This window comes from Apodemus sylvaticus, chromosome 13, assembly GCF_947179515.1.
Source record: "Apodemus sylvaticus chromosome 13, mApoSyl1.1, whole genome shotgun sequence".
NCBI classification, from domain to species: Eukaryota; Metazoa; Chordata; class Mammalia; order Rodentia; family Muridae; genus Apodemus; species Apodemus sylvaticus.
In genome coordinates, this window is record NC_067484.1 from 51951390 (window position 1) to 51968238 (window position 16849).

Here is a 16849-nt window from a genome sequence, read left to right on the forward strand (position 1 = left end):
GAGAGGGGGAAGGAGGGGAGGAGAGGGGGAGAAGGAGGAGGGAGAGAGGGAGGAGAGGGAGAGAAAGAGAGGAGAGGGAGGGAGGGTGAGGAGAGGGGGAGAGGGAGGAGGGAGAGAGGGAGGAGAGGGAGAAGAAGACAGAGAAGAGGGAGAGGGAGGAGAGAGGAAGGAGAGAGTGAGAGAGAAAGAGGGAGAGAGAGGGAGGGAGGCAGACAGGGAGGGAGGGAGGGAGGGAGGGGTAGAAAGGGAGAGGAGGGATGGAGGGAAGGAGAGAAAGAGGGAGAGGGAGAGGGAGAGGAAACCAAGGATGTTGAAGGTCTATAGTCTTGAGGGAGCTGGCAGGTGTGGACCAAGCTTCCGTGTGCTTCATTATGGCCCACATGTTAACAGAACCTGGCAGGACTGGTGGGGTAGGACACACCAAACTGGGGGACAAACAAAGGACCACTTATACAATGCAAAGCCATGTCTGTGTGCCCTGCATGTGCCTGGGGCCTGCAGAGGTGAGAAGAGAGCATTAGACTCCCTGGAACTCGAGTTAGGGATGGTTGTAAGCCAACATGCAGGTGCTGGGCATGGAAACCTGGTCCCTAGAAGAGCGACTCCTGTTAACCACCAAGCCCTCTCACCAGCGTCATGCCACTTTATTCACAGCCTTCAAAAAAATCCCCAGCGTGTATAGAAATCCTGGTGTTGCCAGCCCTCTGTATTTTCACTCCTTTTGTGTCATTGAAAGTTTGCCACCTCTCCTTTAATTCCTGCCTCCCAACACACACCCGCCCATGCACATCCACCCTTCTCTCCTTACATCCCAAGAACAAGGTGCTATGTCATAGCGCATAGTGTATTCTGCCCCCTATGTACACAGAGCCACCAGAACAGTACTCTATCTCAAGCAAGCAATCCTTAATACCCACTAGACCAGTGGTTCTCAACTTTCCTAATGCTGCAGCCCTTTAATACAGTTCTTCAATGTTGTGGTGACCACAACCATAAAATTATTTTTGTTGCTACTTCATAACTTTAATTTAGTTACTACTATGAATCATAATGCATATATATGCGTTTTCTGATGGTCTTAGGTGACCTCTATGAAGGGGTTGTGACCCACAGGTTGAGAACCACTGTGTTAGACTGTCTCTGCAAGATAGGCAGGCAGAGGGGCATCCTTGGTAGGCAGAGGGATTGTGAGGGTGAAAAAGAGCAGTATCTGAAAAGAAACAGTTTGATCTGGATAAAGGAGAAATAAAAAGGATTCAAAGGCTCAAATAATAAGACACCTATGCAAGACAGACGTGGTCGTATACATTTTTTAAAAAATTTATTTATTGTTATATGTAAGTACACTGTAGCTGTCTTCAGACACCCCAGAAGATGGCATCTAATCTCATTACAGATGTGTCCCACCATGTGGTTGCTGGGATTAGAACTCAGGACCTTTGGAAGAGCAGTCAGTGCTCTTAACCACTGAGCCATCTTTCCAGCCCAAGGTAGTACACCTTTGTAATCCCAGCATTTAAGAAGCAGAGCGATCATGGCTTGAGACCAAGCTTGGCAACACGCCTATCTCAAAGCAAATGCACAAATGGGACTCACAAGAAGCCACCCGGGGATTTTAATCTGGACCCAGGAAGGGGCGTGGTACTTTTTTTTTTAATTGAATTACTTATTTTATTTATATGAGTTCACTGTCGCTATCTTCAGACACACCAGAAGAGGGCACCAGATCTCTTTACAGATGGTTGTGAGCCACCATGTGGTTGCTGGGAGCTGAACTCAGGACCTTTGGAAGGGCAGTCAGTGCTCTTAAGCACTGAGCCATCTCTCCAGCCCTCGTGGTACCTTTTAAGGGGAGACTTAGAGCTGTGGGTGCCAAGAATGGGAAGCAGATGGAATCCTGGCAGCCAAAGAGGATGCTGACCCTACGGAAGTGGGGAGCCGGTGGTTTACAGCAGCAGACTTCAGACTTGCCGCTAGCATCACTCCCTTCCTGCTTTTAACAGTTTCTAGATCAATAGAATTCTCAACAAAAACGCTTTAGAATTAAAACAAGCACATGCTGGAAAAAAAATATGCCAGCGATACAATACGAGTGGAAAGTAATTCTCATACACTTGACTAATCCTATTATCTCTCCTGACCCACTTTGCACTGTATTTCAATCATTTTATTTACCTATATTATACTTACTTGTATTCATTTTTTAATAAGATTTATTTATTTATTATGTGTAAGTACACTGTAGCTGTTTTCAGACACACTAGAAGAGGGCATCAGATCTCATTACAGATGGTTGTGAGCCACCATGTGGTTGCTGGGATTTGAACTCAGGACCTTGGGAAGAGCAGACAGTGCTCTTAACTGCTGAGCCATCTCTCTAGCCTCACTTGTATTCATTTTTATTATTCATTTATTTACCTACATGAACACATGCCTGTACACTTACACACAATACAGTACACACACACACATACACACACACACACACACACATCCCCCAGAGTGGCAGCAATATAGTGCTGAGGATTAAAATTCTGCTCTATAAATGTTTGGCAGATTTAATTTAAAAAAAAACACTATGCTTTAGACATCTTTAATATTTTAAAAATATTGTATGTATTTTTTGGTGACTTCATATCTTTAAGCAGTGAATTTCGCCATATGCCCCCCAACTTCCAGCCCTCCCAGGCACCCCAACATGTCCTCTTATGTCCACTGTGTCCTCAGAGTTGGTTAATAACCCACTGAGTCCCGGCTAGTTCTGTCTGTGGGAACGCTCACTGCTCTTGTTGGGAAGGAAACCACAGCTCCCTTGAGTTCATAGGTGCAGCCGCCATGACATGTCCCCATGGCAGTATTTACAGTCCTCCACACTCCTTGTTCCCCTCTTCTGTGAGGTTCCCTGAGTCAGGGGTTCATTCTCATCAAATGGATCTGCTACAAAGAATTTTGTAGCACAAATGGACATGATGGAAAGTATTTAGTCATTACAAATGCAAGTGAGATTTTTTTGAATATACGTTAAGTATTGAAATAGGACCATTCTTAGCCCTGAGTCATTCACAAATCTTATTGTATTGCAATTTTAAAAATAGGAATTGATAAATTTCCCTTTCGAGTAAGCTGTAGCAATTCATACTGTCATTAAAAAAAAAAAAAAACGTTTGAAAGTGCCTAGAACCCCACATTTTGTCAAGTTGTCTAACAGAAGTTTGCTGGCCAAATGTGAAATACATCAGTGAAGTTTGCTTTGTAGAATGGGAGACCCTTGAGTGCTACATTCGCCCAGGTGTTGTCTATAAAAGTTTTATCCTCAGTCTGTGCTAATGAAACCTAATTTCTTTTACTCTGCCATCTAGTATGTTTTGGCTCAAAGGCCTATCTAAGCATGCTAATGTATCTTTAATACAAAGGCCAACATTAGAAACAAAAATAGACTTATACTTTTGAAAGGCAAGACTTTCAAGAAGTATATTTTAGGGATGTGTTGTGGGGTGAGAGGTTTGCTGCTCTCTCTTTTCTTTCTTGCTTGGGACGCATGCTTCAGATCCAAGGAAGCTTTCAGGGTCTAACGTGTGCTGCAGCTTATCTGGATAGGAACAGCTCAGTCATCCCCACTGCTGGTCCCCCACCCTCCGTCCTCCCGCAGGGCGTGAATCCTCTCAATAGACTGAGGGTAGCCATTAGATGCGGAAGTCCCTTGTTCTTCTCAGTTCTTCACTGCTATGGTCATTTAACTGCCTGGTGACAACGAAGTTACCGCTGGTGTCAGAGCTGTGAGAAGATGTGGAATTTGCCGCAGGAAACAGATTTCTTCCAAGCAGGAAATTAAAAGTAGGATGCGTTTCAAAACCTAAAGGAGCTGTCGCGCTGCAGCTCCGTGCTTCCTTGAAGTTAGGACAAAGGCTCTTTGAATCTAATATCTACAGATGAAACTAGCCATCAAGAAAGCAGGCTTTAATTACCTAGTAATATTTGCCCCCGACTGTAGCGGGCTGCCTGGTGGGTGTTCTGCCGGTGGGTGCGCAGGAAGCAGGCAAAATGCGCCCATCTAGACCCTTGGCCAGTGCAGGCTTGGTGTGGCTGCCGGGGCTTTTCTGGATGCCTGCCCATGGTGTTCAGATGCGAAACCCCAAGGTGGCTGTGGGCTGGGCTAGGGCGGGGGCTTTGCCGCAGTATCTTGACTTCAATCCTTGGCCAGCACCCAGGGTTGGAATTCCTGCTCCTCCGGCTGGCTGTCCCAGTGACACTGGGCTCCTACGTGGCGCGAGGCGCCAAGCCCTTGCTTGAGCAAAAACCGGACATACTTTAAGTGCTCAGTGACCAGGGAACGCGACTTCAAGAAAAAACCCAAACCAAGCAGGAAGAGTAGGTTGAAGAGGCCGAGGGAGAAGACTGGGGGACCCACCCGGGAACTTCCCCTAGGCCAGCCTGGTTAGGGGTGGCGGTAGGAGTGGGAGGGATCTCGCGCTGGCCCTGGAGTACCGCTCCGGGTGCTCCCTGGGGCGCACTTGCCCCATCCCCACTTTAGTTCCCTGGGAGCGTCACTGGTCTCCAGGCTTTCGCGCGCACTTTGGGAACGCCCTCAGAAAAAGGTGAAATGGACCAAAGCTCCGCAGAGCCAGAACGTACGTCCCACGACCCCGGAGCTGTCACCCGGACTTGCGGGACTTAAACTCCCGGGGACCTAGAGGGAGCGCGAGCGGTGGGTAGCTATAAACCCGTCCCCCGCCCCTCCGGAGCCCCACCTCGCCACTGACCACGCCCCAATTAGTCCCGCCTCCTTTGTGCGGCCGCGCCGTTGCCGGGGCGACAGCCCCGCCCCTTCCCGGCCCCGCCCCGCGCCACCGCCCCAGTCTCCGCCTGGCTGCTAGTCCAGCTGCAGTCCGCGCGAGCCGCCGCCGCAGCCGGCAGCGGGGCGTCATTCGCGGCTCCCGGGGCCCTCGCAGGGAGCAACCGCACTCTCCCGAGCCCGTGCTTTCGCCTGCGCCGGCCAGTCCCACGCCGCGTGGCCCGCTGGCCGGATCTGGCTGACCAGCTTGCCCTCCGGTCTGACCCGAGGCTCCCGAGCCGCCGCAGGGACTCTCCCACACGACCCTGCTGGGGCCGGCTGCGCCTGTAAGGACTCCGTGGTTGATGTCACCCGGCGGAGGGCTGCGATGGAGGGGGATGCCTCAGACTCTCAGGTACGCGCTTACTCTCCGGGTTGTTCTCTCCGGGCTGGTCCCACTGTGCGGCGGCGCCTTTTTCTGTTCTTGAGTGGGACCAGAGGGGCTTGGGGTCCCGTGGGGAGGGAGCGAAACGCTGGTCCGGGACCGTGCACCTGGACACGCTGGGGACTTCGACAGGTTCTTCCGTGGGGTTCCGTCTGCAGAAGTAGTCGCTTCGGGGTGTCTTGTGCGCTTAAGAGAAGGGCGCGTGCCCCAGCGTGCCGCCCTTTGTCTGGAGCCCCAAGGGGCGCTGGCGTCCCTCCTGGACCCTGGCTGCTCCTGCCACCGGCTGGGAGCCTTGTCTCCGGCTCGCTGGGCGGGGCCGGGGCCCCTGCGGCTGTGCGGTTCAAGCCTTTTCTTTGCAGAGGTTGAGTAGGCACGTCTACCACCGAAGTTTCCTGACCCACCCCTTTACAGTTGAGTGAGCTATCGCATCACATTGGTTTTAACTCGAAGGATGTAAAAAAACAAAACAAAACTGGTTTTTCTTTGAAGAAAGAATTACATTATATCCAGCGTAATCAAATGATTTAGGCACAAGGAAAAATGGAAATGATTTTTAGGTATTCCTATAGGAGGTGGAGCTGATGGTATTGGTTTTGTGTAAAACGGGACAAGATTCGATTTTGGGTAGTCAGCATATATCTTTTCTTTTTCCCTTAAATTAGTGTGATACTGGGTGAAGAGACATAAAAATGTGAATATCCAGTGTTTGGTGTGTGAGTTTAGGTGTGACCGTTCTTATTTCCAGGTTCGTTGAAATCGTAGCCTGCTGTGAGCCTTTTTAAATAGTTGTGATTCCTCAAGAGACACTGCATTAATGATCTGTTGGCAGTGATGAAGCCAGTTGCTCCTGGTGTGATTATCAAGGTTTACTAAAGTCCTTTGTGTCACCGGTGGGGAAATAGATTAGCATACACTTGTTTCATCAAAACGAGTGAATTAAATTTTACTTTCTGAGCACTTTTAAAACCAGTACTGGGAATGCATATTTAGTGAATTTCTGGGTTCAAAACCAGCCTAGTTTACAGAGCTAGCTCCAGAACAGCCAAGGCTACACAGGAAAATGGTTTTGAATCCTCCCCACCCCCAAAATAAAAGAGAAACACACCAACAATTTTTTGTATATTTCCTATAGATGAAATGATTACATAAGATGGAGATTTTTAAAAACATGTTGGCTTTTCATTAAAATTTCAGTGATGCCAACAGTAATCTGTAGAATTTGAAATGTAAGTGCTGTTACTCCCACCTTCCCAGTATCCCCCCCCCCCCCAATCTGTATAGGTGCTGGATGGGAAAATAGTGTGGAGTCACCAAACCTTTTTAGTTGTGACCCTAAAGTGTTTTTCATTTAAGGTGGTGAAATAATTTAATACCTATAGGTTTGAAGGAAGCAGCTTTTAGGGTGGTGTCTTTTAGTCCTCTCCATACCTTTAATATTTATGATGTGCTTTTATGACAACTGCTTTGATATGCAATTCAGAGCCTTAAGCATTTTAGCGGCATTTTCATAAAACACATGAAAATGGTCAAATTTAATGTAGAAAATTGCTCACAATCAACTTATAAATAGAATTCAGTTAAGATTTCCTTAACATACTGGCTTATCATGGGTGTTTATTTATTATTACCAGCTCTTGCTATTTGGCAGTCGTGGAGTTCATGCATTAAGAATGGTTAGTGTCATACATAGTGAAATTATTTTTTTTTTGTTGAAAATTATCCCTTTTAGAATTTCACTAAAGTCCTAAATCAGGAACTTGTCCCTGATGGTTTGAACAGGTTTGTGATTTTTGATAGGGTGTGGTCCTTTAATATCTTTATTAAAACTTTTTTCTAGCCGGGCGTGGTGGCACACGCCTTTATTCCCAGCACTTGGGAGGCCGAGGCAGGTGGATTTCTAAGTTTGAGGCCAGCTTGGTCTACAGAGTGAGTTCCAGGAGAAGCTCTGTCTTGAAAAAACCAAAAAAAATTTTTTTTCTTACATTTTACTTTCTTTTGTCTTATATCATTAGTTCTTAGTTCCATGCCATGTATATTAAAGGAATTTCATAGTTATAGGTTTTTTTTTTTTTTAAGATAGAATTTCTCTCTGGAGCCCTAGCTATCCTGGAACCTGCTCTGTAGAGCCAAGTTCAGGCTGGCCTTAAACTCAGAGATCTGCTTGCCTCTGTGGTATGGCCACCACTACCCCCTATCTGGGAAGGTCACACTTTTTAAGGTCTGTTTCACAATTCTATTTTGGAACGGTAAGCACATGTATTTACACAGAATGAACAGGCATGCTGACATATCTAGCCACGAGAGTTCTGACCCTGGTTTTGGTTTTCATCCTAAGGTGACTATTAAGAATATCGAAAAGGAGCTTATTTGCCCAGCATGCAAGGAACTGTTTACACACCCGCTGATCCTTCCCTGCCAGCACAGCGTCTGCCATAAGTGTGTGAAAGAACTTTTACTGTCTCTTGATGACTCATTCAACGATGTGGCGTCAGACAGCTCTAATCAGAGCAGCCCCCGACTCCGGCTCACCTCCCCTAGCATGGATAAAATTGACAAGATTAACAGACCAGGTATGTGGGAGAAGCTGGGTGGGGCAGGGGGAGCTTACTGATAGAGGTTCAGTTATAACTGGAAGGAGGATGGGTTTTGTTATTGTTTTCCAAGTGAACAAGTTATAATAGTAGCCCCCACTTAAAATGTCAAAATGAACCTGTGTTTTTTGATAGGCACTTAAGATGGATATTGAATACTAACTTTGTGCTAAACTGCTTACAACTGTCTTTATTTTAAGTGATCAATAATGGTAGAATAATGAAGTATTTAGAGAAGCACCGATAAAGTTAATGTGCAAATAAATAGTGCAGAATTAAGGATGGGACTACATAAAAGTTACTTCTAGAAAACTTTTGTTGTTGAGATTTTACTTTTTATTTTATTTGTGTGTTTCAATGTTTGTCTGTATACCATGTGCCTGCAATGTCCTCTCAGGCCAGAAGATGGCGTCAGATCCTCTAGGACTTATAGTTGGTTGTGAGCCTTATGTAGGTTCTGGGAATCAAACCCAGGCCCTCTAGAATAGCAGCCAGTATTCTTAACTGCTGGGCCATCTTTCCAACCTTAGAGAACTTTTTTTTTTTTTTTTTTTTTAAAGCAAATCAAATGTGGTATCATTCTACCTGAGAACCTTTATCTCCTTACTGGCATGACATTCTCTTTTTTTTTTTTTTTTTTTAAAGTAAGTGTTTTGGCAGGGTATGGTGGCACAGGCCTGTATTACCAGCACCTGGGAGGAGGATCTGTGACCTCAAGGCCACTCTGGGATACATGACAATCTGCCTTTCCCACCAAACAAGGGTTTTGATCATCATGAATACTAGAATTCTGCAATAATATATGGAAGTAGTTTTAATGACACATAGCCTATATTTTGTACCTATATCACAGGCCCTGTTTTCTGTCAAGAAAACATTTACCCTGTTTTCTGTCAAGATGGTTTTGTCTCTGAACAGTTGTAGAGGTGATGTAAAGTAAAATTACCTTAAAATTACAGAAGCAAGTGGAATTCTTTTAAAGTTAGTGGTGACTGCAGCTCATGTTAATCTTGGTCCATACTGAGGAGTGTGTATGTGAGTACCCAGAAGTTCCAGACTGCAGAGCTTCTGCTCTGAGCTGTTTGCACTTGGGTTTTATCTTTAAACCTTTGGCCTACTCTACTCTGTTTCTCCCACTGATAGGACAGGGGCCACTTTTTAGTCTTGTGAATTTACCCTTCAGTTTTCAAAAAAAGCATCTCTCTTTCTAAGATGCATTTAAAGAGTATCATCTTTTTCTGTGCCTGCCTTAGGCAGTGGAGTCCCCTTGGTCAGTATTTCTATCCATGTATTTACTCCATCAGAGTAAACAGTAGTAGTACTTTCATGCATTATATATACATATTTTTATATACATGGTTTATATATACATGACATATATAAAGATTTACTTGATTCTGTGTGCAGAATACATACTTAATAGACTTTTAAAAAAGGCTACTTTGAGAGCATAAGGTTTCTGTATATATGTTAATTACCCATCCAGGTGTGTAAACAGAAAAGATGTGTTGTTTTATATTTCTGATTATATGTGTGTAATCTTTTCCTCCATTTTATATTTTCCTGTTATCAGAGATAGTGAGTTTTAATAATCTTTTTGTAAATTAGTTTTTTAGCTCAGAAAACAAATAAACAAACAAAAAAATATTTGAATTTACTTAGTGACCAGATATGAGGCTGTTTAAAAACACAAATTTGTAGGACAAAAACATATGTCTCTCAAGTATTGCCTGATAGTGGTGCAGCCAAATTCTGTAAGATCATCACTTGACTGTTTTATATTGCTGCCTTTGTAAACATCCTGTGTGTCAGGAAACACACACACTTACTGTTGATCCAATAATCGTGTTCTGTGAGGGACACAGTCACTGCTTTCTCTTTTGTTAACAAGTTGTGAGTATTCTCTTTGGGATGGAGTTTTAAATCCAGCTTTCTGTTCATTGTTCACAGCACCACAGCGGAGATCTTTGGGGTGGAGAGGTAGAAAAAAAAAAAACCCGCTTTATTGCTTTTGTGGCTGAAGGCAGTGTGGTGTTAGATTTAAATTCTCTTGTGTATCTAGAGTTTGACTAACACCAGTGGTCAAGTCTCCAAAATTATATAGAAAGTAAACAAATTGGAATGACACAACAAACAGGCCAAACAGAACGAAATTTCTGATGTTTTTAAGGGGTGTATGTCAAAATGACTCCCACTTTCGTTTTCTCCATATACACGACGAGATTTTGTCTTTTGGTATCTGGTACCTGAAAAAATATTCTTATATTTCCATAGACTATAATGAAACATAACAGGCTATGCTGGGAAGGTTAAACAAATATTAAAATTTTATTTGAAGCTGTCAATTTCATAGTCTCTCCATTTTATGCATATTGTACCTTTTTGTTGTTGTTGTTGTCAATGTTTGAAAGAGTTTGCCATCAGAGTTTTAATATGGTGGTTGTACCCATTTGTGGGTCCTGTACACAGCATCCCCCCCACCCCCCACTCCAACTGACCTCTTCAAGTAAAATTGACTATATTTTGGCCAAATTCTGGTGGTACTCTTTGGTTGGAGAAATGTTACCCTTTTTCTGTTTCTCTCACCTTCGGAGAAGTCCTTCTGGTGGCGCCCAGCAATCGGGCAAGCCGTGAGACCAGCAGTCAGCCCTCACCACCAGAGCATGCAAGAGGATGTACCGGCTGCAGGCTGAGCTGTGCTGCTCATATTTGGTGCTCTTGCATCACTTCTGAAATGCTTTGTTCTTCTCCCGGCAGTTGAGTGATAAATCAAAAACTGAGATCTGGCTCCTTGGGTGGCTATGAACCATTTAGAAAATTCTTTAACTATTTTTAAATCGTGTCTCGATGTTTGCTTACTGTGCCTTTGAAGCAAAGCTGCCTGAGTTGAGAGTATTTACCTAACTTATAGATGCTGCCTCCCCGGTTGTGTGGCTGGTAGTTGGTCTCCAGGCCTTCCTAGCCTCCCCTGTCACCATCTGGTTAGTCCCTGGCTCATCAGATTGTGTCACATTGTAAAGAAAGACTGTGTAAATAGAACTTTCTGTAATAACGGAAACACTCAACACTTTGCTGTGCGCTGTGGTATCCACTAGCCTCAAGTACTCTTGAGAGTTTGAATTATGGCTATTGCTACCAAAAAAAGTGAACATTTATGTTAAATTTCAATAGTCATTTGGTTTCATGACCCTTGAGGTGGCACAGCTATTGAAAGTTGACTTTATTACATTTTCCTATTAGAGTGCAGTGCTTTTTGTTTTTTATATTTCATGAGATTCACCTTCCAGGACATCCTGTCATGCTTTCTTTGTTTCTCTGAATATACTATTTTATGAAAACAACAGTAAAAGCATAAGACAGATCAAATGAAAGCTTATTAACATTCTTAAGGACACTTGTGGACCTGTTTAGAGAAACAGCCAGAATACCTGTTTGAATACATTATCTGGAAATTATTCAGGTCTTAGATTTGACATTTTACCTCATTGAAGAGGTCCAGTGTAATATTTTATAAAAACTTTTATTTTTGCCATAAAAAGGTAACAGAGATATACATACAGAAAAGGGATGCAGCATTTTTTAAAAAAACATTTCTAAACATGAAAACAACCAAAATTAGTGTGCCACCAGCTTTCATGTTAAAGCATGGCTTAATTGTCATGATTTTGTTTCCTGTCCGTACTTGATTGGTCACAACCTTCCTGAACTACAGTAGACCATTGCTTTTCACAAGCACTGCTGAGCCTGGTTATCCCACCATTTCAGCTTCTAGCATCTAGTTAATGTGTAGAAGGATCTAACAAAATGTGAATTTCCATCTATTTAAACTTGACCACTGCATTATTTGACTTCAAGAATTGTTTGGCTTCTTCTTCTTTTTTTCTTCACAAAAACATTTCCATCGGCATGTGTGTGTGTTTTGTTTATTTTGTAATTAGCCTGGCGCTTCTTTCATTCCATGCCTGCTGTGGTGTGAAACATCTTGGGCTGTATTGCATGTTTTAAAAATGACTACAGGAATATATTTAGAGTAGGATTTTCAAGTTTGTGTGGGAAGCTTCTTTTTATATGATTCATGTTTTAAAATGATAAGGCTAAAATGTCATTAAATGGAGATATTAAAGATACTGTGCATGCCTGTTACATTAGCTGCTTTGGGAGTCCAGTGATACTTTGCATGCTATAAAGCCATTAAATTAATATAAACAATGCTGTGGACTGTCTGCTACCTATTGTGATGTCACACCGGACATCTTTTAAGACATTATTTTTAGATGACAGTCATTTCAAGAGCAATATTAATGCAGCCATTTAAAGATCTTTGCCAAATAGAGCATACTGAGTTTACCCATTAATTTTTGATGTTGAACATGGTGGTATGAAAGAAGGCGGAGTTGTTAAGAAGTTTCTTGGTTTGTGTGTTATGGAAGCTCTTTTGTGGGCAACCAAGATTTTATACTCTAACAGTGTTAAGTAAGTATGCGCCCACCTATGTTAAACGGACAGCTTGCATTTCTGTGAACCAGCAGGTAAGATCTGCCATAATTTAGTTTCTTGACTTATTAAGATCATGATGATAATACTGAATGAAAACATCTAATGTTTAAAGTAATGTATATTTTCTATAATACAAAATTGCATGTAATGCTTCTTTGTTTTAGGTCTCAGTGGTTGGTCCCTCTTAAAGTTATTATAAGTTCTAGGTCTGTGAATGGTCTAGTCACTCTTGCATGGATTGCATTTCAATCCCCTCTGGTCTTTCCCATGAAATTTTCCCAGATAAAATACTGCTGCAGTGGGAAACATTCTATTGAGATGGTTCTTAAGATGTATGACACCCATTTCTTTGTATATGTGATGAAAGTGCAGACTAACCAGAAAGACATTGTACGTGTAGGTGGCAATTCTGCAGCTCCAAATTGGCCCTGGGATTGCATTGGGCATACTGACTCGTGTGCCCAGATTAAGGTCCTCTTTCATCTACCCCATTTCTTCCTGGTCAGCTAAGGGCATTCACTCAGTGACTTTAGGTATGATGTATAAAATTAACTAAAAATATTTTATTTATTTTATGTATGTGAGAACACACCAGAAGAGGGCATAGGATCCCATTACAGATGGTTGTGAACCACCATGTGGTTGCTGGGAATTGAACTCAGGACCTCTGGAAGAGCAAGCAGTCAGTGCTCTTAACCGCTGAGCCCTCTCTCCAGTCCCTTAACTAGAAATCTTAATTATGTAAACTCCTATCTCTATGAAGTATTGTATTATATGTTTTGTCTTCATAACTATGTTCGGTTTAATATGAGCTTATATGCAATTTATTATAGATTTTTTCCTTTTTATGATAACTTTTAATAATTTCAACTTGTCTTTTATATGCCAAGTAAAAGTATTTGTTTTAAAAAGCATTTTCAGTATGTAGATGGAGCCACTTGGGATGTTTGTTCTTGTAGAGACATTTCTTTCTAAAACCTGACTTTTCTTTGTATTGATTGTTTATGATGTAATTGAATGAAGACTTCCTAATTACACAGGCTGGAAGCGTAACTCACTGACCCCGAGAACAACCACGTTCCCTTGTCCTGGCTGTGAGCATGATGTGGATCTTGGAGAACGAGGAGTCAGTGGTCTGTTTCGAAATTTCACTTTGGAAACAATTGTGGAGAGATACCGGCAGGCCGCTAGGGCAGCCACAGCCATTATGTGTGACCTGTGTAAACCACCACCCCAGGAATCTACAAAGAGCTGCATGGATTGCAGTGCAAGCTACTGCAATGAATGCTTCAAAATTTATCATCCCTGGGGCACTGTAAAAGCCCAGCATGAGTATGTGGGCCCCACTACTAACTTCAGACCCAAGGTAAGTTAGGGTTCCAAATGTGATGGGAGAAATCTCCAGGAGTCTAGAGATGGAAAGATTTGATTGGGTAACATTTTAATGATTACAGTCCAGTACTTTAAAGCGTGGGACATAGTGGTTTTATAGTCTGTTAGGTGGAATTTGCATTTCTCAGGTATTCTGGGTGATTGGTTTTGATTGCTCATAAGAACTTCATGTCCTATGAGCTCTGATGAATAAAGTAATTTTTGTGTGTCTCCAAGATGTTCTGATTTGTGAGATTGAAACAATGAATGCTTTTAAAGTTGTTCTTTATAACTTAGTAACTGGTATGAATGTGAAAATATAATGGTATTCTTAAGAAGACAGCCTTTAATTTGTAATAATTTCATGTGTAAATCACAAAAACTCTTCTGGAGCCAGAGAGATGGCTCAGTGGTTAAGATCGCCCACTGTCTTTAACAGAGGACCCAGATTTGGTTCCCAGCACCCACGTGGGCTCCTCACAGCCAGCTTTAATTGCAGCTCCAAGAGATCCAATCCTCTCTTTGGTCTTCTTTGCGTATTGCAATTTTGTTTCCATACCCCACACAGACACATACAAATAATTTAAAGTAAAATTTAAAGTCTTAAAAATATTTAAAAAGCATTCACTGAATATTTCTTATATAATGTAGCCTGAAAGTTTAAAGCAAAGATATTTCATTGTACCCATATTTGGAAGGACACCTTGCCAAAACTGTTAGTCCGATAACAGATTTATCAAATAGCTTTGAATTCCCTATTATGATATGTCTCACCGTAACTCCTCGTGGTCACTGGGTTTTAAAAATGTATGACTTCAAAAAGTTTTAGTGTTTCATTAAAAAGATCACACATGAGTAATGTTGTATCACGGAAGGACACATGATACTGAGCTACCTTAAGGCTAGGTTTTTATAAGTTAAGTATGCCATAGAATTTGGGATGCAAATTAGTCATAAGTTTTTATTTGCAACTGTAAAATCCTGATGAGTAACCTGAAGGTGTATGACCAGGCTATATTAACAAAAATAGTCCCTCCAAGCCATTTATGTTAAAAGTTGCCTCTTACCATAGAGACTACTCACCTATAAGTGACCTCACTGAGTCTCTTCATATGGAAGTTCTAAGCTTTTCTACTTTAAAACACATACACTGGGTGTGGTGGTGCATGCTTTTAACCCCAGCACTCAGGAGGAAGAGGCAGGTGGAATTCTATGAGTTCAAGGACAGCCTGATATACAAAGTGAGTTCTAGGATGGCCAGAGCAGAGAAACCCTGTCTCAACAAACAAAAGCAAGCCCCCAAACTAACAATAAAACAAACCAACCATATGCTTTTGAGAATATGGAATTTGGATATTCTGAAACATTGTTTATTCCCATTTTGTCTCCTCCCTGAAGCTGTGTTGGTAGGAGGACTTTGCATACTGATCTTTTATTTTCTTAATTTTTCAGACCAGTTATAGTTGTCTAACATCTAGTCTCTGGAAATAATGAACAATTATTTGATTTCATCAACATACTATGTAAATACTTGTTTCTGAATGGAAACAGTATTTTATGTATAGTTTCCAATGCATCTATGATGATAGTTCATAGAGTAAGTACAAATGTACCATTTCCTTGAGTTAGGGGCTGCCACTGGGCAGGGCCTGTGTGGCTTGTGGAGCTCGCCTGCTGGACTCCTATATCACAAAACCTTCCAGGGCCCTCTTAGCAACAGGCTTATGTGGGGAGTGAGGGCATTGATTCTCTTAAGCTCTTCTGATGCCTTGTAGGGATGCTCATTAATACGTGTGCCTAATCTATGTGGTGAGAGGGCCTTTCTAGTTTGCTTAAGCCTGTAGTCTACATGAGTCCTATTGGCACGAATGTTTTCACCAGATTTAGGAGAAGTAGCATTTGTGCATTGACTGTTTGAATCCTCAAATTTAAAAATGGTAATTCTAGAGTTTTCATGTGACATTTTTGTACGTCTATTTTTTTCTACTTATATGGCTCTATTTTATATAGCGAATCTTTGTATTGGGGGATTTACTAGGTTACTTGAAGCCTAGATCTTTAACACTTCATTTGTTTTTGTTCAATAGATTTTAATGTGCCCAGAACATGAGACAGAGAGAATAAACATGTACTGTGAACTGTGCAGAAGGCCGGTTTGCCACCTCTGTAAGTTGGGTGGGAATCATTCCAATCACCGGGTAACCACCATGAGCAGTGCCTACAAAACCTTAAAGGTATGACTTGTTATTTTAGATGTTGGTTTAAAAATTTCATTTTTTTTTACTTTATTTTACCTTTATAGGTGTTTTACCTGCAAGTATGTCTGTGCTCCATGTGTGTGCAATGCTTGCAGAGGGTCAGAAGAAGGCAGTGGATTCCTGGGACTGGGGTTCCAGAGGGCTGTCACCCTCACTATGGGTGATGGAAATCAAACCCAGGTTCTCTGGAAGAGCAGCCAGTGCTCTTAACTCCTAGCCGTCCCTGGGAAGTAGGTTTTGATACCTGGTGATTTCATGACTGTATGTATAAAAGCCATGGTTTGTAATGTGGTCTGTTTCACTGAATGGAGTTAGCAGTATAAAGTAAAACTTAAGATATAATTATTAAAAACTATAAAAACTAATTATTTAATATATAGTAATATATTAAATAATTATATATTTGAATAATTAAAATTATTTTTATATATTTATATATTACATAGCATATATAATTTTGTTACACATATTAATATAAAATAAATTATATAATATTGTAAATAAATTACATATAATTATGTAATCACATATAAATATGTAATGTAATTATGAAAAATTAGATACAAATTATTTAAAATATACTTATAACGTTTTTAGTCTTTTTGAGTGTTAAAGGTAGTTCTGAGGTGTGAGGGAGAAAGGAATTGGAACCCTGGTAGGATCCTCTGGGAGCAGAGGTAGGAGGCTCCTGAAAAATTTCAAGTCTGATGGTCAGGAGCAGCCCAGGCAGTTGTATGGCACGTTTCCCTGTTTCATGCTTTGTGTTGTAAAGAGTTTTAAAGGGACAAATTCATCCTTAAGCTTCCCTTTTAACAAAGTGTTCTCTTTGCTTAGCAGAATGTGTACAGATTGTCCTGTATGCGGCTATATACACAAATAGCGTCGTATGTCTGTGTCACGGACAGGTTTGGCCCTT

The 16849-nt window shown here is 41.8% G+C and overlaps 1 protein-coding gene across 1 annotated transcript in view; it reads left to right on the forward strand.

Moving 5' to 3' along the window:
• The first annotated feature begins 4897 nt into the window (after positions 1-4897).
• The window catches only part of Trim36 (tripartite motif containing 36), a 33593-nt gene continuing 21641 nt past the window's right edge, over positions 4898-16849 (forward strand). Inside the window, exons 1-4 of the mRNA XM_052155870.1 lie at positions 4898-5186; positions 7552-7786; positions 13345-13670; positions 15763-15909. Coding sequence (XP_052011830.1) covers positions 5160-5186; positions 7552-7786; positions 13345-13670; positions 15763-15909 — 735 coding nt within the window. The 5' untranslated portion in view covers positions 4898-5159. The remainder of the gene's footprint in view (positions 5187-7551; positions 7787-13344; positions 13671-15762; positions 15910-16849) is intronic.